The sequence below is a fragment of the Melanotaenia boesemani genome, chromosome 12, assembly GCF_017639745.1.
Source record: "Melanotaenia boesemani isolate fMelBoe1 chromosome 12, fMelBoe1.pri, whole genome shotgun sequence".
Classification (NCBI taxonomy): Eukaryota; Metazoa; Chordata; class Actinopteri; order Atheriniformes; family Melanotaeniidae; genus Melanotaenia; species Melanotaenia boesemani.
The window spans coordinates 13016703-13043053 of record NC_055693.1 but is presented as its reverse complement, the minus strand read 5'-3'; the positions used below and the strand labels follow the sequence as shown (position 1 = coordinate 13043053).

The window sequence follows — 26351 nt, the reverse complement described above, 5'->3', positions numbered from 1 at the left end:
GTTGCCAGATCTTTCCCCCTTTAATAAACCTGCCCTATAGACTTTGATTTCAAAATGCATAGAAAAATTAGTCTATTAAAATGACAACTGTAATAATGAGCTGACATTAGGTTGGCTGAAATGTGGCATCTTCAGTGACCTAATTTCTTAAAGAATAGTCTTAAAAAATCTTATAAGACAGGCTTTGTAAAATGGGAACGAACAAAGTGAATAACTTGAAAGTAACTTTTCTGTGATTCTTGGTATTTTTTTTATATTAAACTGGGTGTACAACAAATTTCATTTTAGGATTCAAAATGACCAAACGATATATGTATTCACAGAAAGTTAAAGATATTTAACTTTTGGGTGGAATTTATGAAATATTTTAAATGTCTATGCTACACTGATGTTTTACAACAAATTGTAGACATTTACCTAGAATCATGCAATAGTAATTCTTTCATATCCAATAATATATTGAAAGAAACCGTAATAATACGTAAAATAACGTAAGATAAAGTAAAATTTTTATCTCAATAACTTGCCATGTGTTTGGTGTTATACACAATGTAATAATAAATAATGTATGTAATAATAAAGTTATATACAGCCTATGAATTACACAGAACTTGCTCTTCCTAAGCTTGAGGAAGTCCATAAGGGGGATTTTTTAATCAAGCTGGCAACCGCCACGGAAACGACTGGCTAAAGTTTAGTGTGTTCAGATGCAATAGCAGCGCAACCAGCCTAAAACCAGAATATATTTAATTGCATTTATTCTTCTGTAGAAATGGGAAACGGTCGCAAAGCGTCCTGTGTTCTGTGTCAGCGGTCAGAAGAGTCAAATACAACTGGAGCTTTATCAACCAAAGACCAAGTAACTGCTCACCAGGATTGTCTGGTAGGCTACATGATGAGGTTTGGGGGCGTTGTTTTATTAATTTATTTATTGTTTTCTAACTAGTAGCAAAATAAAAAAAAAAACGCGGAGAAAAGTAGCAAGGTATGACAAAAGTTAAAATTTTCGCACTACGTTATTTCACAACATAGGTTTAGCTAACCTTGTGCTGGGTTAGCGATGGTAAGCGTTAGCTTGTTAACATGCAAGCCGGAGAAGTCAAGCTCAATAGAAACTTGTTTGTGGCGAAGATGCAAAATATTACAGGTACACTCATGTAGCATGTAGTAAATGAGTTTGCACTAAGACCTGATCATATTACTAGACTTTGTAACACTGCCAACATGGTGTAATGATTAAGCTAAAATTAATTTCATGAAGCAAAGTCCTTGCAGCTGCACCTTTAACATGGTATTTGATACAAAGCAAATGTGAACATTTCCACACTTAAGTGACCCTGCACTAGAATTCATTTTCTATACCGCTTAGCAGGCAAGAGGCAGGGTACACCCCTGTTCTTTTTGTGATATTTACAACCTCATTTTATCTTAAGCAATAGTACAACGTCCTGCATTTTTAGGTTAAAAATTCCCTAAATTTCTCTGCCGGGGACAGGTCTTTTATACAAAGCCATTTCCTTTCAGTGTGAGCTGAAGGATTTGGCTTTGTCTTTATAAGAAAATGCCTACAAAATATATAATCTTGAAGGCAGCATATGTTCCTCTAAAATGATCCAATGTACTGTTCTGCATTCACGCTGCCTTAATATTTGAATGAAATGAATCCATTTAGAGGGGAGAGTATGCAGATTGCTTTCTTTCTGGAAAATTGTTTTTATGCAGTTCAATATTTATTCTCTTATGTTTGTTGACAAATTGAACATCTTCTGCTCAGCTTTATTTTTTCTTTTTGCATGAAAAGCCCTTTCTAAATAAAATTGGATTTGATTTAATTTATTGCCCCCGTCCCACATTTGCAGCACTGAAAATGAGGAACACAATCTTGAAACTTCTCAGTGGAATAAATTGTAGTTTTTTTTTCCAATCTCTTACAGTGAAATGTGATGGCAAATATTTGAACGACCACAGTTTAGTCCATTAGGTTCTTATCTTTGCCCCCTGTGTGTTTCCAGTTATACTCCTCTGGTATATATTCCACGGCTTCGCCAGCATATGACGACCTGTTTGGTTTCTCTGTGGCAGATGTGTTGGAGGAGGTGAAACGAGGAAGCAGACTGGTAAAGACTTGAAGCTGTCCGATCCTGAATAGGTCTAACTGTGTGCTGGAATCAGACTTTCATTCTGTTACTTATTTGTCTGCATTAGATTTGTTATCACTGCAAGAAAAAGGGCGCCACTGTTGGCTGTGAGGTTAAACGCTGCAAAAAGTCCTTCCACTACCCTTGTGCAGTAGATGGGGGGGATAAGCCTTTTGAGGATAAGCAGCATGGGAAATATGGGTCAGTTTGATATATTTTTTATACAAATAAAGAATAAGCCAATATTCTAAAAAGAAAAAAAAAACAATTGAGAATAAAAACATTTTTTCTTTGTGTTCTATATGCAACAGGCTATATTGCTTACACCACTATGAACAAAGTAAGTGAGCACATCTGCATGTTTGCTCTCCACTTTTTACAAGTGCAAGGTATGTTGTGCTGAATTTAGCCTTTTTCATGGCCAGAAAATGGTGAAACTGTGAACGGCCTCAGAAAGCCTCAAACCTCCAAGAATCCCAAAGAAGCCGGACCACTGAAGGTTTGATTGACACTAACAAATTTTGTTTTGAAATAATTTGTATATGGGGGGGATTGAACTGAGTTTGCAACAAAGTATTCCTTACAAATAACAAAATCCATGTTTTTTTTCATTCTTTCTTTTCTTCCTTAAGACTTTTTGTTTAACCTGTGAGAAGACAGAAGGGAATATCAGCTTGGATAGTTTGTCTAAAAGCATTGTTATGTAAGTATTTCACATACATCTTTCTGTCTAAATCTTTCATCTTAGTTTTTCTACCTCTTCTCACACAAGCACCACTCTGATGACAATAGTTGTTTGTCTTTAAGGTCATATTGTGATAAACATGCTCCTTCATCATACAAGAGGCAAATCGACAGTAACGGTAATGTTGGTAACGTTCCTCAGTCTTGTTTAAGAAGTTTCTTTCATGTCTCACAAACTAAACTGCTTTCTCATCGACAGATGAGCCATCAAGAGCTGGACCATCTTCGTACAGCAGCGCTTCATCCAGCGAGACTCACTGCTCTTCCAAGGTTTTATTTCTGTTAACATAAAGCTATTTTAATGCCTCTTATGTCTTATCAAACTGGTTGAGATTATATCTGTTCTTCCTTTGCTTTTCAGAGACGATTGAGCTTTCATGACGAGTAAGTGCAAAATACCGTTCAGGTTGGACTCAGCTAACTTTTTTTTTTCATTTCTATTCTGTTTTTAGCTTGTTGTGTTGAATCTTATTATTCCAGCTTTTTTTTAAAACAGTTTAAATTATTTTTATTACACATATGTTGTAAAAAGAAGTTATGATTCCAAAACAAAATCGTTTGCTGGAACATCTTAAAACTGTTTGAAATTATTTGTAACATATCAATAAATGTGATTGGGTATTTAAAGAGCATCTCAGAGAGTTTTTCATAAGTCAAGGTAAAGGATTTGCAGCTCAGGTTAACATGAATTTGAGGTTTTTACCATCTCCAGAACTGGATAAAGAATCAGAGACTCCAGAGAAATCTCTGAGGGGATCAAGCAAAAACATAAATAACAAGAAGATTGAGAAACTCTACCTTAAATGTGTTAAACCACATTCTGCACTCATTGCTCTGTATTAAAATATTCCAAGTGTTTAAGTGGTGCCCACTAAAAACACGTGTAAACCGGTGAAGCAAAAATGTAATAAAATCGTCCCGAAACTTTTGAGATGCTGAAATCCATTTGATCTCCTCAGTTCCATACAACTTTGAACACCCTTGACCCCACGCTTTTAAATTATTTTACTTGTATCAAGGTCTCATAAGCTTAAACAATGAAATTCAACAATTTAGATTTTGTAGTTTTTTTTTCTTCTTTTTATTTAAGTTTTTAATACTTGATAGTTTAGTACTTATAATTACATTTTTCGTTTAGTTAACGCCCCCACTTTTTTTTGAAGAAGAATGGAATTACATTTAGTGTGCACATATTTGATTTCCAATTATTTACTTTTTTCTTTGTAATTTCATCCTTGCCTTTGTTTCATGCAGCTAACCCACTTTTTACTTTCCAAAACCTGTTGGACATTCACAACGTATAACTCATGAAATTCTTGTCACAGGGGCGAAGAGGAGCCTGTCATTAGGCGGAAATATAAACGGAAAAGAACCATATCCGTGGATTCTTTAAACTCAGGTTCTCCCTGTTACAAGCAAAGAAGATATAACTTTTATAGTTTTAATTCTCTCATTTACAAACTGATCTTTGTGATTCTTCTTTTTGGACAGATGTAAGCAGTCTTATTCCCCCAATAGAGTCGGATATGGATGAAAGTGTAAATTCTTTACCACAGCACCAGGTGGGTCTAAGCTTTGATTTTATTTCTTTGTTTTTTCTTGAGTGACATTGTGATTGTAAGAGGCTAAAGATGTTTTATAATCTGATATCTCTGTTTTTTTACACCTGACAGCCAACTGTCCCTCAGCAACTCCGGTATGAGAATTTTTCTGTAAGAAAAGCATGATGTGTATTTTTTTTGTGCTTATTATTGGCTTTCTATGTGACACATCAGCACCTAATAAAGGTTTTATTGTCATTTATATCACAACAGGTTTGTTGAATTTGAAGATTTCCGTAATGATAATTTTTTCTGTTCTTTCTTCACAGCCAAGAACCTGAGAGACCCACTGATTCCCTCACAGGTAAGCCATGTGCTCGCTGACTAAAATTTTACATTTTTATTTTATTTTTTCCAAGCACTTCCTGTGTCCTTTCAGGAAATCAGCCAATCAGTGATTATGCAGACGTAATCAGTAATGAAGACGATACGATCATTGACTCAGTAAGTTCTCACAAACACCGCCAGACAACAATAAATCATTAAAAAACCTTTTTGTGATCTATAACCTGTGCAATTCCATAAAAAAAACAAGCTAATCTTTTATTAAAATGAAAATTCTATATTAAAATATAGAAAATAAAAAATGGACTGAGCTGGCTGCATTAGAGTGCACACCTTTGAACTGTTTAATCCCAAATAGAGTTCAGCTGTTTTAGTAAGATTTTCTTGGTATTTACTCAGTTGCTGCCAAAGCAAAAGCCATGATTCACAGCAAGCTTAGAAAGTATCAAAGAGATTAATTATTGAAAGGACTCAGTCAGTAGAAGGGTTCAATACAACTTCCACAGTATTGTATATACCATGCAAATCGGGGAAGACATTCAACAAAAAGCTGAGAAAACACGACAACTATCTCTTGTATTTTCCATGTCTGCACTAGGGGAGGGGTGCAAGACAGAAGACAGACTTGGAGAGAATTTGAAAAGAAAAGTGAGCAAATATTGCAAAGTGAAGATGTGCAATATTGATAGACTTACTACCCAAGAAGAGTGAATGCTATTAGTATTAATGGATGCACACACTTATGCAACCTGCTTAGTGTATAAAACATAAACTAAGCAGATATATATATATATGTATATTCTTTTTTTTACCGGTAAAAAGTTTTTTTTACCATTTTTTACTAACTAACAGATTAGTTAGTTTTTTTAATTGAATTGTACAAGTTATAGGTCACATTAAAGTTGGTAAAGGTTTTAAATCTTTTTTGTTATCCCATTTTCGACACAACAAAACCCTGACACTATAACAAGAATGTGTTCACTTGTCACCATGTATGGCATCACCAGCAGAACAGTGTTGTGATGCGAGATGTGTTGCTTCCTCTCAGGATGCTGAGTCAGAGAGTTTGCTGCCTCCTGTAAAGAACCACATTGAGGTGCCTTCTGAAGCCTCAGCTCTGACTGCATCAACTCCACAGCCCCACACAGTTTCGGTTCAGGTGCAGACAATCAAGAAAGAGTATGGAGGTAAGGTCTCACTTCTCGGCATATTGACATGAGTATCAGGAACACAGCAATGGTGTTTTACTTAAGATTGTTGTTGCACACTGAAACAGAGACCTGAAACAGTTTTATAAAATGAGATACACATTAAGAGTACATGTGGGCGGGGGGAGGTGGTTGCCCCGGGGCCGGGTCCCGGGGTGGCTGCGCTGGTGGGCTGCTGGCTCTGTGGGTGTTGGGTCAAGGGGGGGTGCTTGGGGCTCGCTGTCCTCTGGTCCCCCTGGGGTGTCCCCCACGGGGCATGGTGGGTGGGTTGTGTGTGGCTTGACTGTGTGGTGGTGAGTGCTTGTGGGTGCGGCGTGGGGGAGGGTGTGAGTGTGAGGTTATATAGGGTGCAGATTGGAGTAGGTGGGGAGTGGGGGGAGGGGGCCGATAGCACCCTGGTTCCCGGGGTGTGCGGCTGGAACATCGGGGTGTGTGCCGGCCTACGCCAGGTGGCTGTCTGGGGGGGCCTGGTCCTCCTAGGCATGTTGCGGGCCCTCTACCTTTGGGGGCGGCCGCCTCTGGGCTACTGGGGCCCTGTGCCCTTCGCTTGGGCTGCCCTGGGCGGCTGGTCCCTGGCGGGGCTGGCGGCTGCTGATCTTGGCCCACGAGGACCTGTGCCCCGGGACCGTGGGGGGCTCTTGCTGGGGCTCTCCTCTGCCGCCCTTCAGGTGGGGCTGGAGTCATCTTCGTGGTGGGGTGGCTTGGGTTGGTGCTCCGGGTCTGCCTCTGGCCTCCGTAGAGGCGTGGTCGCATTTGCATGATCTCACTCGCCACTCTTCATCACTGATCACTCCTTGTTTCTCATGCTCTGCATGCTGACACAGTCACTGAGTTGTCCAGTGGGTTTTAATACTAAGCGATAATAATTTTTCTTTATTTCTCCTGTGAGTTAGTATCTGGTCACTGTTATGTCTTTTTGATTTGGTTATTATTTAAAAACCCTTAATGACTAGTTTTTTTTTTCTGTGTGTGTGTTTCTGCTTTTGTAAAAGATGTAGGAAATTTTCTGGCGTGAGCATGTACAGGTGTAACAGTTTGTTGTTGTCTGGTGATGGTGTGGATTGAAGGGTCGTTGCCTTCTGTCTGTGATCTTTTTGTCTCCTTTCTTCTTTCCCTTTTGCTCTTTTTGCTATTTTCCATCTTTTTCTGTCCCCTCCGGTCAGGTCCAGCAAGATTACATAGATAATAAATAAATAAATAAATAAATAAGTTAATCACATTATCAAGAGGAGCCTTACCCATAGGCCTCCCCTTGGCAGAGAAAATTTGTTCAGCACGATACAAGGCAAGGCAAGGCAGTTTATTTGTATAGCACATTTCATGTACAGGACAATTCAAAGTGCTTTACATAAAACAAAGACATTACAGATATTTAGAATAGTAAAAGGCATCAACACATAATCAACACATAATCACAATAAAATAATAAATTACATTAAAATGATTAAAAGCAAGATAAGTTAAAAAAAAAAAAAAAAAAAAAAAGTTACCGTGCAGATTTCATGCATAGGCGCATGAGAAAAGAAAAGTTTTTAACCTGGATTTAAAAATGTCTACATTTGGGGAAAGTTTAATCTCCACTGGCAGTTTGTTCCATTTGTTTGCAGCATAACAGCAAAATGCTGCTTCTCCATGTTTAGTCTGGACTCTGGCCTGGACTAGTTGACCAGAGTCTTTGGATCTAAGAGCTCTGCTAGGTTTATATTCTCTGAACATATCACAGATGTATTCTGGGCCTAAACCATTCTGGGATTTGTAAATGATCAGAAGGGTTTTAAAATCTATTCTGTGACTGACTGGAAGCCAGTGTAAAGATTTTAAAACTGGTGTGATGTGTTCAGATCTCTTAGTCCTGGTTAAAACTCTAGCAGCAGCGTTCTGGATGAGCTGCAGATGTTTAATGCTCTTTTTAGGAAGTCCTGTTAAAAGACCATTACAGTAATCCAGTCTACTGGAGATGAATGCATGGATGAGTTTCTCTTGGTCTTTCTGGGAGACTAAACTTTTAATTCTGTTGATGTTTCTGAGCTGGTAAAAAGCTGTCTTAGTGACAGCTTTGATATGGCTGCTGAAAGTCAGATCTGAGTCTATCACCACTCCCAGGTTACGAACTTGGTTGGTAATTTTAAGAGCCCGAGTCTCCAGGTGTTTGCCAATGCTGACCCTCTTCTCTTTGCTACCAAACAGAATAATCTCAGTTTTGTCTTCATTTAATTGTAGGAAATTCTCCCTCATCCAGGTGTTTATTTGCTCCAGACACTGACACATTAAGTCTATTGGACTGCAGTCATCTGGTGACAGAGACACATAAAGTTGTGTATCATCTGCATAACTTTGATAACTAATGCTGTAGTTTTGTAATATTTTACCCAAAGGGAGCATATACAAGTTGAACAGAAGAGGTCCAAGGACTGACCCCTGGGGGACTCCACAAGTCATGGCCACTCGCTCGGATTCATAGCTGCCGATCGTAACAAAATAACTCCGGCCTTCTAAATAGGACCTGAACCAGTTAAGGACCGCTCCAGAAAGTCCAACCCAGTTTTCCAGCCTGTGCAACAGGATTCTGTGATCTACAGTATCAAACGCAGCACTGAGATCCAACAGAACCAGGACTGATACTTGACCAGAATCGGTATTCAACCTAATGTCATTTAACACTTTGACCAGAGCTGTTTCAGTGCTGTGATGAGGTCGGAAGCCGGACTGAAATTTATCAAGATTTCCACTTTCATTTAAAAAGTCATGAAGCTGGTGAAATACAACTTTTTCAATAATCTTGGAAATAAAAGAGAGGTTAGAGACAGGTCTATAGTTGTTCATTATAGAGGCGTCTAGAGTCCTTTTCTTTAGGAGTGGCTTAATAGCAGCTATCTTTAGTGACTTGGGAAAAATGCCTGATGCCAGCGAGCTGTTAACTATCAGTAGGAGATCACTTTCTACTGAGGTAAAAACTGTTTTTAAAAAGTCGGATGGTATCATGTCCAGAGTGCATGTTGTTGATTTCAAATGCCAAACTGTTTCTTGTAGGACTTTTAAATTCACCATTTTAAATTGTGACATGACATCAGAATTATTTCCGGGTTTTAGACACAGACTAATTTTCTTGTTTGACTGTGTGGAATTAATATTTTGCCTAATTGTTTTAATTTTTTGGCTAAAAAAGTTTGCAAATTGGTTGCATTTCTCAGTGGAAAGGAGCTCTGGGCTTATCTGTTTAGGAGGATTTGTAAGTTTTTCAATCATAGCAAACAGAGAGCGAGAATTGTTGACATTCCTGTTAATCATTTCAGATAAATGCAGCTCTCTGGCCTTGCACAACTCATTGTTATAGTTACGCAGGCTTTGTTTGTACAGCTCATAGTAAATTTGAAGTTTATTTTTCCGCCATTTCCGCTCAGTTTTTCTGCATTCTCTTTTTAGGCTGGTAACCACAGTGGTGTTTCTCCATGGTGTTTTCTGTTTGCTCAAGTTGCTCTTGATTCTTATCGGTGCAACAGCATCCATTACATTCAAGATTTTCAGATTGAAATTATCCAGGAGTCTATCAACTGACTCTGCACTGGTTGTTGGTAACATAGCTATGGCCTCCACAAACTTAGCACTTGTTCTTTCATTAATGTACCTCTTCCTAACGGAGAAGCAGGTTGGTTGAACATTCTGAGTGATCAGTAAATCAAACAAAATACAAAAATGGTCAGACAAGGCCAAGTCAGTGACCGCAACAGAAGAAATATCAACACCCTTTGAAATAACCAGGTCCAGAATGTGACCTCGAATGTGGGTCGGTTGTTTAACATGTTGCCACAAACCAAACATGTCCAATATGGAACAAATTTCCTTGACATTACCATCCGTCATGTTATCTATGTGAATGTTAAAATCCCCAGTTAAGATGAAATGGTTAAAATCAGTAGAGATAACCGACAATAATTCAGAAAATTCATCAATAAAATTTACACAGTGTCCTGGACGTCTGTAGATGATTAGAAATAGGATTTTAGGAATGCCCCTTAAAATAAAACTAAGATATTCAAAAGAAGTAAAATCACCAAATGACATTTCTTTACACTGGAATGAATCTTTAAATAAGGCAGCTTCTCCTCCCCCTTTCCTCCCCTTTTCGACATTTTTTCATGAAACTAAAATGAGGGGGTGCTGTTTCATTAAGAACTGTAGCACTTGTGTCTTCTGTTAACCATGTTTCTGTCAGAAAAAGAAAATCTAAACTGTGAGAAATGATGAAGTCATTAACTAACAGTGACTTGTTGGACAGAGATCTAACATTTAGTACAGCTAGCTTTATGAAGTTTACACTGGTCTCTGTTGTATTCTGAGTTATACAAGGTACAGTTAACAGATTAGATCGATTCACCCCACAAGCTGACCGTGTTCGATTCCTTATTTTACTAACTAACACAGAAATCCTACTGGGTCCAGGCTTGATCTCAGAACAGCTGTCAGTAGTAGCAAAACTACAGCAAGGACCCTGAACGCATCATGGCATGTTATCTTTGTTGTGAATTCTGCTGCTCTGGGAACCTCCTCCCATGCCCTGCTCGGTCAGGACAGATGATCTAATAGGAGGATGAGGAGGGGGGGGAGCCCTGTATTTCTTGGTAGATGGTGGTCGCTGGGGTTCAGACCTGGATAGAGACATCCTTTTAAGACCTTGGGTGATGTGGAGAAGAGGGTCTGGTGAGGGGGGAGAGCTGGCAGTTGATCGCTTCTCTGCTGTGTCCTTCGCTCTTATCTGTACACTCATGTTTGGGTTTGCCGTCCCAACAGCATGACGCAAGTGTGCACCAAGTAATCTGCATCCAGTTAGATTTGGATGCACACCATCAGGTCTGAATCGCTCCTTACAGTTCCAAAAGATATTGAAGTTATCAATGAACTTTATCCCATGGGTGATACATGCGTTTGATAACCATGTGTTCAGGCCAAGAAGCCTACTGAAAAGTTCAATTCCTTTACCCGCTGTAGGAATGGGTCCTGAAATGTAAACATGGTGTGCTCCCAACTGACACAGTCTCTCCAACAGCAGAGAAAAGTCTTTTTTAAGGATCTCAGAGCCAATTTTCCTCCTCAGAATATCAAAAGACCCTGTGTGGACAATAATCTTCATACCATCTGGATGTGAAGACAGAATGGTCGGCAACATCTCTGTCAGTTCCCTGACTGATGTATCAAAAAGTGTTAAATTTTCCGTCTTTGCCATCCTCACATGCTGTGTTATAGAGTCCCCAATCAGAATTGTGTCTATTTGTTTTTGTGTGGAGGTGCCGATAGCTTCTCTAGTCCTCCTGTTTGTGGGATTTTGGCCTCTCCTCCTGGTCTGGTTAGCCCTGGGCTGAGTTTTAGGGCTATTTCTTGAATTTTGATAAATCCTTGCATTACATTCATCATCATTCATTTTAATATGACTCAACACATCATATTTATTATGCAGTGAGACTTCAGATGGTGGAGTGAGTGCTGGAGCTTTAAATTTCCTGCTGGATTTACCTCTGCGACGAACAACATCAGACCAGGTTCTTGCTGGGGTTGATGACTTTGGTCTGGCACCAATAGTGTTCCAGAAGGAGAGATCAGTCTGATGGTCCGGTTTGGGATTTTCCTCAGCTATTCCAATGTCATTTGAACACATCCAGGGAAGTGTATCAGCCAGGTCTGTAGCGGGAGGCTCCACATTCGACATGCCTTCGCGTATGAAGATGTGACTCAATCCATTTGACAACTCAGTAGCATGTACAGAAGCTACTACAGAGTCAATAAATTCTTCATTCACACAAATGTCTTGCAGTGTTTCAATCCTCTTCTCCAGCTGTGTTATCCTCAAAGAAAGTTGCTCACACTCAGTGCAGCTCACTGATACTGCAGGGTTAGGAGACATCATTCCACTAGTTCTCCGATGGCAATCAACTAAATTTATCAAAAAATATATTCGTTCCAGTGATTTATAAGTGACCAGGAGTCCTTGTTCCTAAATTTCTTGCCGGTAAAGATAAGAAAAAAGAAGAAAAAAAAGAAGAAAAATGCAAGCAGAAAGGAGAGCAGAGCAGGAAGCGTCCGCACGGCAGCAAAGCAGGAAGCAACCAGATTATCATTTTACTTGCTATGATGCTGGACAGGACAAGTTAAAAAAAAAAAAAAAAAAAAAGAGATACTCCAGGGTTGGCCAGTAAGAAATTACTAGCACAGTTACATGTAGTTGTATGTAAAGTTTGGGCTTTCTGTTGGGCTAAGAGTATATACTATTTTGATTTTATGAAATAAAAGTAAACACAAGCTCTTAATTAAATAATTAAACATTGTAAAGCGATGTTTAATTATCCATCCATCCATCCATACATACATACATACATACATCTTGAATCTAAGAAGCTGAGATATAACATGGATCTGTCTCTGTTCTTAGGGTCGAGTCTTTTGCAGAGTCCTGCCCACAGTCCTGAGCAAAACACCTGTTGGCCTTCTGTCCCACAGCAGAACTGTGCTGCACCCCTGTCTCCACCCTCTCCGTCCTCTCCTCCCTCAGAGCCCTCCAAACTTGGCAATGTTACTGATTCACCTCCACGCACCACCGCTCCAGCCACTTCCCCCGCTCCACCTGAACCCAACTACGTTACCCTTCTCCCCTCCCCTTCTCTCCCACTTTCCCCAGCACCTCCCTCAGACTTTCCCTCAATCCATCCCTCAGACCCAGAGTCCAACATCGACTCCATTAACTTCTGGAGGAGCTGCAACACAGCTGGTTGTACACAGGACATCCTCACTGATTTCATTAATAAAATGAATGATATCTTCAGCAGAATCCAGACTGATCAGGCTAGCAAAGAGGGTGAGAGATGGAAACAAGATCCTCACAAGACTGTGTTGACGTCTCTACGCTGTCCTGTTTAATAAAACTATCTTCTTTCCACAGATTATGATCGTGCTTTATCGGTGATGGCAGCTTCTGGCAAACTTGCAGAGTTTGTGGCCAAACAGCAAGAAGGTGAAGTAAAGCGCATTGCTCTAACAATCTCCCAATGACAGATTAGCATTTAATGGCAACTTTAGCTCTCAGCTAAGATCGAGAAAGAAAGATTTATACCAGTGGAAGTCCAGGTTTACCCTGAAATGTAAAATGCACTGACCCTCTTAGTGTTACTCTTGGTTTACTCTTAATTTTTTTAAACCATAGAAAGTGCCTTTTCTTAGTGATACCATCTGTATATAAATGGTGGGATGGAAGGCAAACCATGGATGTGCAAATGTCAATTTCCAAATGTTAATTGATAAGTTAATGTTGATAAAATTGAAGCATCTAGTCTAATGCTGTCCTTCTCACACTGTGGTACACATGCAACATACAGCTCCCTCTAGTGGTATGCTGAAGAATTTTACTATATCAACTAATTTGCAAATTAAGGTATTCTATAAATTATGAATAAATATTTTTGTATTATCAAATTTAAACCATCATATCTACAGTTTTCCATGGTTTATTAACGTTAAAGAAAAACTAGGAGAGTGTTTCAGATCGGAAATATTTTTCTGTTATGGCTCTGTGAAAATGATGTCGGTGTGGTCACAGGTCCAAGGATAATGTCTCTGCCATCCGTAAATTGTGAGACTCAGCGAATAAGAGTTCTTGTCACTAGCATAAAAATTAAAAAGGACAGACAGCGCGTTGAATCTCAGACTGAAGCTAACATCTATTGATCCAAATATCTGGACTGTGTTCAGTAGGAGCATCCTTCTCATCAGGATTGTAGGTACTAGTTTCTCTACTCAATAACTAGCGGGTCAACTTTAACATGACTTTTAAATAACTAGATATTTTTCTAATAAATTAGTGTGTATACATAATGGTCTCAGTCTCTATACTCTGCATGTGTGAGAGGGCAGCGGTATTAGCCTTCAAGGATCAGATCACACAACACTCTCACAGCACCGTAACAAAAAACATGAGGTCAGTTGAATTCAGATCCAAAACTCACAGTTTGTGTTTGATACTGATGGACCATCAAAGATATGATGGTTTGAATGTGATTCCAGAAAAATATTTATCGGAGCATAAAATGGGATGGAGGGGTGTTGCATTCTGTTTGATAAAAACATAATTTTTGTCATTTATTAAACAGAAAAAAATCGTGTTTGTGAGTTTTATTAAAAGAGTTTTTTTTGTTTGAATTTAGATTATTTTTGTGTACTTTGTTGATAAAATTGGTTAATATTTCAGATTATTTAGGTGTAAAAGGGATATGGTAAATATTTTCTTCTTATTCAGTATATGAAGGCAAAATCAAAAATGTTCAAACAACCAAAATAGTCTCAGACAGCTTACGCTTATTTTATTATTTTACCCTTTATTTTACAAGAGAGACAAATTAATTGAGTACAAAGTACAAAACAACATATGGATGACTATGAGGACTTTGCTGAGTTGGGTGACAAAGTTTAAATGTCAGTTCTGGTGAAAGATCCCGTTGACAATAATAGCTGCCACCACTCAACAACAAATAATATTTTCACTTGGAACTAAGCTACCTGATGGAAGAGCAGATTTTTACTACCGTGTTTTAATGTGAACTCTGCTGGACTTTTAAAGTCTTGCTTTATTTGCTCTGCGAGGATTAGAGTTATTGTATTCTAACGTTGAACTTACTGTGGTTACAGAATTACAAAGGAAACAAATGGAACTGCAAAAAGCAGCAGAAGCTATGAAGGAAATGGTCTCAGCACTGAAGAAATGAATCCATCATCAGCTGGTGCAACGGTTCCAGTTTCATAGATTTTCCTTTTTTCATCTTTACTGAAAGTTACTGTTTTCATAGTTCTCATTTTTAAGACGTACTTTTATATTTAAAAGGTTTGTTGTTTGTTTTTTTAAATGTCAGTAGTGTTGAGGATTCCAAATTATGAATCTCTTCTGTTAGGGCTGACAAAAACATTAACAGGCAAAAAAGAATTTTACTAAAAATCTACTATATTGAACTTTATGAGCTGAACAGTTTGTATTTTCAAGTTGTAAAAAAAGTTAGATTTATTTTAAAATAAGATCATTTATTGTTAGAGAAGCTAAAACATCCGACCACCCTGGCGGGTTAAAAGCTGTTCTGTGTTTGTGAACATCTTACAAGTTCTCAGAGCTTAAAGAAAAAAAATGTGTTGAAGTGTTTGAGGAATTTTACTTTTTTGAAGATACAGAATTTTTCTAGTTCCATTTATGATCAGGAATACATTTTATTTGTGTGTTTTTTAAGAATAAATTCTTACGTAAGGCTTATTTATTTTCTTTTTCTATTCTTGAACTTTTTCTAAGGGTTTTCAAGTTGTCAATAACTAAATCTTTATTAAGATCTATTGTAAAAAAACCATCCAGTCACCTAATCAAATTTATTATAATCAATTTATAACCAATTTAATGTCATTTTATTCATATAATGCCAGTAAAAACAGTTGCTAAAAAACTAACAGATTACATCGAATCCCTTCTTTAGTTTAATCCCCGAATTTGACAAGTGCAGGCTGGTGGGCAACTGTGGAAAGCATATTTAGAGACACTGTGATAACACTAAACTGTCAATGGAAATTTTACATCAAGACATACCAATGAAAAAAATTATATTAAGAAAATAGGTAAATAACTTTTTACAGACTTTTAAGCACAAAAGGAAGAAAAAAAATGCTGGATAGAAATAAAGACCCTGTTGAACTGTCTTTGACTTAACAAGGATGTAATACACTTGAACACTCTTACAGAAAACAACCAGATCAAAGTCTTTATTTGCATTCACATCATAAAATTTAACTGGCACTTCATAATACTCAGTATCAGAAGACACAATTTCTCATTTACAACATCCTTCGTATAAACTAGTAAATATATTCTTCAGAATACTCACAGCAGTAGTGCAGATAGCAAACAACTTTACAAATGATAATACTGTAAATATTCTCAGTAAACATCAGATATTTCAACCGGATGGAGGAAAAAAAAAAATCAGAACTAAACAAAGCAAAAGACCACAAGCCTTAAACTTGTCTGGTTTACTGCCAACACATGAATAGAGGCATTAAAAACCAGTTTAACTGTCCATTACCATCAAACCAAACTTTTGTACATGAAAAAATAGACTCAGAAAGAAAAAAAAAAGAAGCTTTTTACATTGTGGAGCTGTAGCTGCCCACAGTAATGCAATCTGGCCTAAGAAATGCACAATTTAAGACTGAAGTAGACTGTTCTGATCCACATTTGTAACCCAAGTCCCCATGTTTGTGTCATTTTACCAACAGACTGAAGATAAGCTGTGGAAGCCACTGAGGAATAATAATCCCTGACTTGAGGTTGACCTAAATAGACTTAATGAGGCTTTGGATGCTGCAGCATTTATGATATGTCAGTATTCAGTCAGATTGTTGTTTCATCATCATACCTTTAAGTGCAAATAGACTCAACCCGAAAACCAAACACAAGTGCAATGTTGGAAGTAACTTGGTCACTTAAGAATAAAAAAAACAGAAAAAGGGAAATCCAGTAACTGGCAAGAATCCTTAAATGGTAAAATTCTAAAACTTCATTAAGCAACAGAGCTTCTCAATACATTTGATCTCCTACTTTACACAATATGTGTAAATTTACAGTTAAGGCACTGTGAGAAACAGTTCCTGGAACTGCCCCATGTCATGTTGCCTGTCAGCTTGTAACTTCATTATGTATACAAACTTGACAGTGATGGTAATGATCAACAGTTTTCCACATTTCAAACATCTGTGAACGTATATGCACTTGACTTGAGACAATGACATACCCGGAGAAATCCCCCCCTGGGGGTCCTGCAGCATCCCCTGCATCTGTTCCCATCATCAACTCTGGTCGAGGTCAGTTTTTGAAGGCTCCACAGCGACTGGCTCGACATATGAAATCTTTGAGCAGATTGCCATCAATCTGCCAGAAAGCAGCAGTCTGGGTCACCTCAGTCAGGTGGTTTACACAAAACTTAAAGCAGAACTCTTCCAGGTCCTAGATGGCAAAAAAGAGAAGCAAAAATTAGTGTTCCTGGTTTTGGTCCATAGTTTTGAAATATAAATGGCTTTGAATGTTGGGGGGTGGTAGTATATCCAGCACCAAGTCACAAAAAAACTAATTTAAAGTCACATTTCCTCAAGAACACATTCACACTTCATCCTTTTATCAAAAAACTAAACAGTCTGATTTTATTTATCTGATTTACATGATGACTTGTCATATCTGACTTTGGACACCCCCAAATACATGATTTTAAAGTTGTTGAGATTTACGTCTAGTTTATTAAGCTTGTATGTAAGTTACATGTATGAACCTGAAGGGTCAGATCAGGGGTTGGTTGTGCAGAGGAGGGTGCAGAAGCTGCGGTTAAATCCCCCTCCCCCCCCTCCCTAGAAACAGCTAGATGGCTTTGTCCTGGGATAAACAATATTCACCAGCCTGCTGGGTCCAGTAACTTCCTGGTAGCAGTGCTGGTTGCCTGGAGCATTTTTCTTTAGAAACAGTCAAACACACACACAGTATTTAATAAAAACAACGTTTTGTAGAGATTTAACAAACAAGATATCACATGATTAGGAGCCATTTTTTGAGATACTAATAGATGCATTATTCTACCTCTGCAGGGTCCAACAAGCTGTTTCCTGTTTGCAGTGTTTATTAGGTCTAAACTTTTCCATGTTTCAGTGAGAAACCTTAGTTCTTGGCAAAATAACAAGCTCAGTGAAGCTTTATAATTACTAAGTGATGAATTAACGCTAGTGTCGACCAGTCCAGTGAAGTCTTCTGTAGTTTTTTCCTCTTAAAACTGTTTCTGTGGAAGGTCTTTCTCAAAGTTTACATGCAAGCCAAAACGACCGCTATGTTTAGTCCCAGGAACTAAAAACTAAGCTGCCACTGTGGTCTTAAGACCTGTAAACAGACTATAAATTAATCTGGAGTCTAACACAGAGAGTTAAAGCCTCAGCAGATACAAATGAAGAATATTCTTTGGCTTTTCTCTACTTGGGGGATTTCTGATCTTGTCCACTCATCAGAGGATTAAAGGCTAACAAGAACCTTGTGTTTGGTAAAGCTTCCTACTGCTGTGTGTTATATGCAAACAGTACAAATCCTTGACAGCTGACAGACTTATGGTGAAAAATTACCTCAGCATCGTAGCGCACAGCAGCAGACAACAGGGAGAAGGCGTTTTCCACAGTGATTCCCCTCTTGATGATGTGTTGACACAGACGTTTCAGTCGGTTCTCGCAATATGATGTGGCCAGATCCAGCAGGCCTGAAAATACACAGGGCACAGAAACTTCATTATGATTCAGGTTTCAGCAGAAATTAAAATATTAAGTGTGTGTGTCTGACCAATAGCATCTTCAGGAGGCAACTCCACGTTGTCTGTGTAGAGAAACTCAAGGAAGGAGCGGTAGACTGGATAGGAGAACTGATCTATTTCAATCACCTCCTTGATGTCCTCATTCCAGTGAGACTGGAACATCGACCTGAAGTGTTCACACCTGCACAGCGAAGACACAGCTGCTATAAAAACTATGTAGACAAAATGACTTCTACTTAATAGGGTGAGTTCAACATCTGGGAGGTGAAATCCTGACCTAATTTTGAGAACTGCTTTGTGGACATAGATGTATTTTCCTTCAACACAGAATTTGAGGTCGGCTGTCTCTGGGTTGTCAAACTCCTTCTTCAGAGACTGAGCTACAGTCAAGAAGTCATCATACTCTGGTGGGACACAAACGCCACACGTAAATATCCACAAACATCAAACTGTGGTATCACAAAGACTGAAGCTGTGACTTATGTAATGTTCAGCTGGGAAGCTTAGCATCCTGGACATATATGGAGCTTCTTTGACAAGTGCCACCTACCTAAACACAGTTAAAGATGAGGCACACATTACTAACATATTACTAGACAGAAGAATAGGTGGTCTCCATCATGAAGACAGCTGGGAACTGCTCAATGAAAACAAGGAGCTCAAATCTAAGCAATGTGTACATTTTTAAACCAACTTGGAACCAAAAGCTTTCTATAAGCTTTCATTTAAATTTAGTTAATAATGAGAGCAGGTTGGCCCAGAAAAGTTCATTTATATCCTTAAACAGTTTAAACCTGTTTTAAATTTAAATAATAACAAATGCTTTTTATAACCTGTTTTGCACATCTAAGGAATTTAGGGAACATTGTTCTCTAAATGTTAGTTTACCACTGAAGCATTTTTCACACAAAACAACAAAAAAAAACATAAATTAACTTGATAATTCAGGTCACATTTTAATGTAACCAGTTTTCATTTCTAGTATGGTCAGTGTTGCAACAGCTGAGGCAGATGTACCCATGATGATAAAGCCCTCTTTACTTGTTTCAGAAGTCAGGACAACAAAAGGTGTGAATTAAATAAGGAGTGCCGTGTCTCTGGTGCTCCTTTGCACTATTGTGGTATCAGACTTGTTTTAACAGTTGTGACTGACTACTAAGCGAGGACAAGTAGAAGTCTACTTAAATAAGAGGGGAAAACACACATACTGCCAATGAGCTGCTGTGGATTAGGCATCAGTTTTAACCCCTTCTGATTCTGATGAAAATTGAGCCAAAACATAGCCATGTTGCTTACGTGGGACTATCCTTGCATAACATTTAAAGTTACACATGCAAACTGCATGTCTTTGTTAGAAGAATTTAATATGCCATTTGATTCATCAGTCCTCAACAAGCTCATTCACATGTATACATGGCAGAAAATTATTTGCCACATGGATTCTTATTAGCTATTGTAGCCTGTGGAAATAGTCTGGTAGGTCCTGTAGTTTCTGTGAAGCATCAATCAAAATTCTTGTGCAGCCACGTATACACAGCAAAACGTTGGTCTTTTAAGGAGTTAAATTACCACACATTCCTTTCAAAATACTTTCAAACTGCACCATTTACAAATTATTTGCATAGATTTCAGCATTATGGATCACCAGCCAAGTTTTATGTATGCACACTGATTTTTGACAGAGTAAATGTAAAGCTGAAAACTCTCTGGGTACCACCATTTAATTTCTTCTCTTACCCATGGAAAGAAGTCGCCACATAACTGAGGGCGTGGCAAAACATGCAAAGACATCGTCTGTGCAGGAAAAGTGTGTGAGGTGAGGCAACACTATGGACTGGCCCCTGCATTGGCCCCACATGTACACCTGACCACTCTGGGTCTTAGCAGCTGATGTGTGTGTGGAGTGACACGCAGCAATCTCTACAATTCTGTTAAAGAAGCAGAAAAAGAGGAGTCAGGTGATGTTGGCGGAGTGACAGGAGTAATCATCATGTCTGCGATGATAGACTCCATCACCTCTCCTTCTCAGTCATAATCTGAACTGGGCTCAGCTGGTTGCTTTTGTTGCCCGTGCCCAGCTGTCCGTACGTGTTGGCACCCCAAGCATAAAGAACCCCTTCATCTGTTAGTGCAAGGGAGTGGGCATAGCCAGAGACAATCTGGGGAGGAAAAAAAATGTTTTTATACATTTTTGTCTCACGTTTAACTGAACTATTCATTTAAAAAAATGCTGAGGTTCATCATCACCTGTTGTACACATAAACCTTGCAGAGCAACAAGTCGACAAGGAGTGAGCTGGTTCCCATTATTTCCAAGACCAAGTTGTCCATTACCGTTGTAACCCCAACCGTATACCTGCAAAGACATGAAGAGAAGATGACTGCTGAAGCAGTCTGAGCAACAGAACGATGTTTGTATAGTTCTGGCTTCATTTAGAAACAACCACCTCTCCGTTGTCCACTACTGCCAGAGATGAGGTCTGACCGCAGACGATACTGACCACCACCTTGTTCTGCAGGCAGCTGGACACTCTGCGTGGCGTGGGCTGGTTCGCTGTGGAGCCTGAACCCACCTGACCACAGTTATTATACCCCCATGCATACACCTGGAAAACAAAACATGTGGAATGATGTAATATGTTCAAATGAAAGGAAAACAAAACAAAGATCATTGTGATTGATTAATAAACAGTTTTTTTAAACGAAGTCTAAGGAAATATTACACATTCTCACTTGTATCTTCAACTCCCATTTTAGCTTCAAACATTCATTCTTGTGCAAAACATACCAGTCTTTAGTGCTGAGATGTAAAAAAAGTTTCCAGCTGTCATGTCTATGCAAATAGGCACCAGTGAAAATGGTTTTTATTTTGTTCCAGCTATGATGACAGTGGATCAGCTGTACTGAAAGTGTTGCGTTTATAAAGCTGTGTTTTTTGGTAGGTCTTAGTTTCTGGTCTCTTCCATTTGTAGAGCAGAGATCAGTAACTAAACAAAAAACCTGGGGATATTTTACCCTAAAAACATAACAGACCAGCAGGTAGCACTGATTGAGGAGTACTTCCTTCCTTCATTTTATTTCTGCTTTTCTGTCATTTAACGGCAGCATGGCTCAGTGGGTACAGTGGTTGTCCTGCAGCCCAAGGGTTGCCAGTTTGATCCTGGCCCGGTCAAGCTCATGTCGAGGTGTCCCTGAGCAAGACACCGAGCCCCTAATTGCTCCTGATGGGTCGTGGTTGAGCGCCTTGCATGGCAGCTTCCACCATCAGTGTGTGAATGTGTGTGTGAATGGGTGAATGTGACGTTTGGATAAAAGCGCTATATAAGTACAGACCTCCACACTACTAAGCTCCTCAATGCATCTTGCTATCTGGGTGCCGATGGGATTTAAAGCACCAGACTGGAGGCCTCAGAGTGAAGTGGAAGCATGATTTCCTTTCAGTGAAGCAAATGCTTGCAGGGTTATAACCACAGCAAGCTCTTAGGTGGTGCTGGTCTCCACAGCAATGCAGAATAAATTTAAAGCAGCCATGCTGCGTTGTCAGGTTGAAGCTTAGACACAAAACATAACAGTTGTCTTTGCAGCTGTCTGTTTTGATGCAATTCATAACAGAGTATAATAGGTAAAAATAATAGAGGTCTGACGGACAGTTTTTAAATTGTTGAACTAAAAGTTTGGGTTACGTTTGTCAGAATGCAATATTGCTGTAGAAGAACAATAGATTCCTTATTGCTGAGCTTAGTTTTCAGTTTTTTTCAGATCAGACTGGATCAACTGTAACTGAACTTGGGGTTCTGTTGGAGTTTGCATGCCTAGGCAACATTAGGCCTCGACAGCTGCAGTCCTGCAAGTTTTAGATGTTTCCCTGTTTTAACACAACCCACGATTCAAATGAATGAAATCACAGAGCAGAACTTGATAAACTGTTGGATCCATTTGACTCAGGTGTGTTAGATCAGGGAAATATCTAAAACCTGCAGGACTGCAGCTCTCTAGAACCAATCTTGCCTGCCCTGCTCTAGCCAAAGCTAAGTGAGCTGGACTATACGAAGGATTTTAAAAGATTTCCATTCTGCTCTATGCATAGTTAAATCAAAGTTATCTTTCTCTCTTCATCTTTTTTTTTTTAAATCCCTGGACACTTACTTCTCCTGAGTCCGTCAAAGCCATGGAGTGGTGAGAGCCACAAGCCACCTCTGTGACCTTCTTATTGAGCAAGTTGGCTGACACGATCACTGGAGCCACTCCTTGATTGGTTGTCCCATTTCCAAGTTGGCTGTAACCATTATGGCCCCAAGCAAATAGCTCTCCATCTGAAACACAAAAAGATTAGTCATTCTCCAACCTTTAAACTAAGAAGAGGGTGATTACATGTTTTATAAAGCTACCTTCTGTGGCCATCAGGATGTGGGGTCCACTACCATAGCTCAGGCTCACCACCCTTCTACCACTCAAGAAGTCCAGCTTCTTAGGTACAATTGTGCTCTGGCTGTCCCCTGTCCCCAGGCAGCTACTGCAGTTCAGCCCAAACACATACACCTGAGTGAGGGACAAAGCAGAGGACATGAAATGTGGATCAGTAATAACAAAGGCTCAACAGAGACGGCACCAGTAAGCAGGGTAAGATAACAGGTCACTTTCCGGACACATAAACATGAGTAGCAGCAGGTCAGCCAGATAAGAGGTCTGATGACACACCTCCGACCTTTCACACACAACTCAGATTATAATAACACCACTGGCACAAGGACGTAACAGGAGCAGCAGTGTAAATGGGTTTATTTTGACATGTTAGCATGGTTAAAACAACTGGAGTTAAAAACCCTGTCTGTTTATTTTACTTTAAAAACAGACCTCTGCTCTAAAAGATGTACTAGACCAAGCAACCCACAAAGATTTCATGTCCACACCCTGACACATACGTGACCTCAACAAGATTATGGAGTTAGTTTCAATGTTTTGGCTAATCAGTGTTTATAACGGCTGGAATAAATGATGTAAAACAGCAGGCTTCTCCTCAAACTGTGGCTTACTTTCTCATTTTAACCAGATTTAGCCTGTTAGCACCTGTAAGCTTGACCAATAATATTTCAGAGTACTTCTAATCATCTAGCTGCTGCTAACAATGAAGCAGACCTCCAAGCAGAAAATGGCTTGACATTTGCCTTAAATACTACTTGACAAAAGGCTTCTCCTGCACAGCAGGATACCAAAACAACCAAAGAAAAACATATTTGCAACAAAATTTTTATATTTGTCTCTGAACCATTTAATGATTGTACTAATTAAGTGTTTTGGGCACTTGATACTGAAATAGTGACATAATTTTACTTAAAAGTGTCTTCTCAAAAATATTAACAGCTGCAGAATTTGGTGAAAACACTTATGGACATCACTATCAAGTTAAACAGCTTTTGCCTTCAAACACAACAGGTCCCTCAACCAGGAGTTTAGCGTTACTTAACTTCTCAAGACAAATCTTACATCCTTTCTTGCATTATTAATACACAACCCTGTGTTTCCTCTGACCCCTCACCTCATCATCACTGGTGATGTAAATGGCCTCGTTAGCAGACGAGCCAAACACACAAGCCTTCCGTATCGAGGAGAGTTCCTCGGGCCCCATCAGGCTGAAAATGGGCCACTTGGTTACATCCACCATGGTTTTCTCCCTGCAAGTCTGCGGCGAGGATGGCAGGTTGAAGGGACAAACCTCAAAGTGAAGGCAAGACAGGGGACAGGGACTGGGGAAGGGTCTTGGTCGGCAATGCCGCCAGTGCTGCCGTAACTATTGGGAGTACATGAGAGAATACACCATTAAAAAACATTATAAAAAAAAAAAAAACATTTATAATCTAATTATCTTACAAAAATATAAGCTGGGATAAGAAAAAAAGTTCATATTTTCAAGCTGTCTATAAGTTTGAAAAGCAGTTTGCAGAAAAGTTAAAACACTCAGTTTTCAGACTTGTTGAACAGTTAAACAACACTCTGGTGTCACACACATACCCCACAGCAGCGAATGAGAATTAAAAGCTGAACCAACACATGATGAGATTAGAAATAGGCTGGATCATGAGCTTTCATATTAGGGTTGCCACATATTAATCTTGGAGTCTGATTTTTAAGGGAGAAAACAGTCTTCTACTTGAAATCTTATATTGCACAACATGAACTTGTCTCAGATCCAAACTTACTTGCGAGACATTTAGAGGTTTTCTTACCCAACAATAATCAGCTGCAGTTGGGGGATTTACGTGTGAAGGGGCCAAGAAAAAGAAAACATTTTTTAAGACAGTTTTCTTTTTTTAATAATAGTGGAGTGTTTAGAGCTCTTGGTTAAAGATTGTTTAAGCATGGGAAAAGAAGTATAAGCAAGGCTGTTGTACAAATGCTTTAAGAAATAACTTATTTAAAATGTGTTGCAACTACAGAGGTTTATGGACTAAACTGCGTTATTTGTGGTATGGATGGACATAAAGATGCAGACTGGAGTGAGGCTACCATAACACAACAGAATGTCAACGCAAAAAAAATCAAAGAAGTAATTTTATTCTAATTTATATTGTGCATTCCAACTCAGCATGTAAAATGTAACCTTTAAAATAAATAAAGCACATTTGAAACTGTTCGTTTAATTTCCCCATTCAGTCTGCAAAGGCTACGCAATATTTGGAGAATATTGTCTATTAACGTGGACAACTATCAACTGTGATAGTAATGCCTTTTTTCTGAGTTTTGAGGGGGATTCGTCACTACATAAGCCCTGTTTTCACTTATTTCCAATCCAGTTCTTATACCTTTTTGGCATGCTTTTATCTTTTCCTTCTGTTTCTCTTCCTTGATAATGACTTCTTGATTGCCTCCCGTATGTGTTGACCATTTTTAATGTGGCTATATTCAGCGCACTGTTTAGGTTTGAACTACCTTAAAATGATTCGCTAGACAGCTCACGGAGTTCGGAGGATTAAGGTTTTCTAAGAAACTGAATTTAAGTAGAACAACTAAAAACAACGAGGTCAAAGGGGTTGCTGACGCGAACGGTTAACACTGCTAACCTCACTGATGCGCAGACACAAAACCCTCGCTGTTACTGTAACATAAAAGCATGCTCGTTAATGTTTGCTATTGTTACAAAGGCATTATTCAGCAAACTGCTCAGGTTACACAACTCAGCAAAACAGTGAGCAAAGCTGGTACTAGACTGATCCGTTTGGCAACTCCTAATCTGTGCTAACTGCTTGCTTAAACTGGATACATTTAGAAAACTATAGACTTTCCCATTAGACTTACCAGTTTAATAGCTCGGTTTCTGAAGTGGTTAACGATTCCGGTAAGCGGTGTCACTATATCTATTTGACGGCTGAAGGTTTTCACTTTCAGCGCGGAAGCTGCGGAACTCAGTTGTAATGTTTATTTGCGGAAGTGGGGAGAGAGCGAGAGAAAGTCACGTGACCAATAGACCAAAACAATCGCTTGCAGACGCCACAGAGCGATCGATTAGTCTGAGAGCAGGGGCTCTGAGAGTTTCGACCAGTTTCCTACAAGGATATTCTCAGTAAGTAACATTTTATCGTTTGTCAGTGTTTTTGTCTTCAATAATTTCTGAGATTTAATAAACAATGGCTATCAGTTTGTGTCTAATTTGATTGACGGAGAAAAAAAGTCCCTTTTTTTTTTATTATCAGGAAATCTTTGTATTTTTTTAAAGGAAAAAGATGGGCATGGCCACCGACACAGGAAGCTTAACGCATCCAGTTTTAACAGTTTGATACATTAGTTTTGTCCGGTGATCTTTCAAAAGGTCTTATGGGAATTTAATATCTCAGCTCAAATGGTGGGTAAACATCCTGTCTAAAATGCTGTCCACCATCTGCATTGAAAAATCACAGTAATAATAGATTTTTTCACACAGGACAACAAATTGACCAAATATGTTAAAACCCAGTAGGTGCCTTAGTATTTCAGTTTACATCTTGCTTTGGTAGCCCATTTCCCTCTTAGGAAATTGTTTCTAAATGTCCAGAAA

The 26351-nt window shown here is 38.9% G+C and overlaps 2 protein-coding genes across 7 annotated transcripts; one reads left to right on the top strand and one right to left on the bottom strand.

Moving 5' to 3' along the window:
- The first annotated feature begins 670 nt into the window (after window positions 1-670).
- On the top strand, window positions 671-15247 carry phf11 (PHD finger protein 11). Of its 2 annotated transcripts, none has more exons than XM_042001851.1 (18): window positions 671-883; window positions 2013-2117; window positions 2206-2339; window positions 2450-2478; window positions 2570-2637; window positions 2771-2841; window positions 2946-3001; window positions 3082-3152; window positions 3244-3266; window positions 4208-4281; window positions 4374-4444; window positions 4556-4578; window positions 4753-4787; window positions 4863-4927; window positions 5817-5955; window positions 12398-12820; window positions 12905-12976; window positions 14644-15247. In XM_042001851.1, exons 1-18 carry the CDS (start codon window positions 773-775, stop codon window positions 14718-14720), a joined length of 1647 nt encoding a protein of 548 aa, XP_041857785.1. In that variant the 5' UTR covers window positions 671-772; the 3' UTR covers window positions 14721-15247. The 2 variants fall into 2 exon arrangements, with proteins under 2 accessions (XP_041857785.1, XP_041857784.1); XM_042001850.1 differs by having other exon boundaries at window positions 2564-2637.
- On the bottom strand, window positions 1142-25757 carry LOC121650373 (RCC1 and BTB domain-containing protein 1-like). Of its 5 annotated transcripts, XM_042001853.1 has the most exons (13): window positions 25616-25745; window positions 24547-24560; window positions 23859-24110; window positions 22711-22861; window positions 22469-22635; window positions 20770-20928; window positions 20571-20678; window positions 20340-20482; window positions 20061-20251; window positions 18601-18727; window positions 18353-18504; window positions 18142-18272; window positions 15742-16990 (listed from the first exon to the last, which is right to left on the bottom strand). In XM_042001853.1, exons 3-13 carry the CDS (start codon window positions 23982-23984, stop codon window positions 16850-16852), a joined length of 1596 nt encoding a protein of 531 aa, XP_041857787.1. In that variant the 5' UTR covers window positions 23985-24110; window positions 24547-24560; window positions 25616-25745; the 3' UTR covers window positions 15742-16849. The 5 variants fall into 5 exon arrangements, 4 of the variants coding, with proteins under 4 accessions (XP_041857787.1, XP_041857786.1, XP_041857788.1 ...); XR_006012255.1 differs by lacking the exons at window positions 15742-16990; window positions 24547-24560 and adding an exon at window positions 1142-1152 and having other exon boundaries at window positions 17233-18272; window positions 25616-25757; XM_042001852.1 differs by lacking the exon at window positions 24547-24560 and having other exon boundaries at window positions 25616-25757.
- Between the last annotated feature and the right edge of the window lie 594 nt (window positions 25758-26351).

Excerpts from the sequence above, each read along its gene's own strand:
- LOC121650373 (XM_042001852.1), bottom strand. The coding sequence starts at position 23,984 with ATGGTGGATGTAACCAAGTGGCCCATTTTCAGCCTGATGGGGCCCGAG. Across the intron at positions 22,636-22,710 it reads CATCCTGATGGCCACAGAAG|ATGGAGAGCTATTTGCTTGG; the intron begins GTAGCTTTATAA and ends TTTGTGTTTCAG. Across the intron at positions 18,505-18,600 it reads AAAGCAGTTCTCAAAATTAG|GTGTGAACACTTCAGGTCGA; the intron begins GTCAGGATTTCA and ends TTCGCTGTGCAG.
- phf11 (XM_042001850.1), top strand. The coding sequence starts at position 773 with ATGGGAAACGGTCGCAAAGCGTCCTGTGTTCTGTGTCAGCGGTCAGAA. Across the intron at positions 2,638-2,770 it reads AAGAAGCCGGACCACTGAAG|ACTTTTTGTTTAACCTGTGA; the intron begins GTTTGATTGACA and ends TTCTTCCTTAAG. Across the intron at positions 12,821-12,904 it reads TGATCAGGCTAGCAAAGAGG|ATTATGATCGTGCTTTATCG; the intron begins GTGAGAGATGGA and ends TTCTTTCCACAG.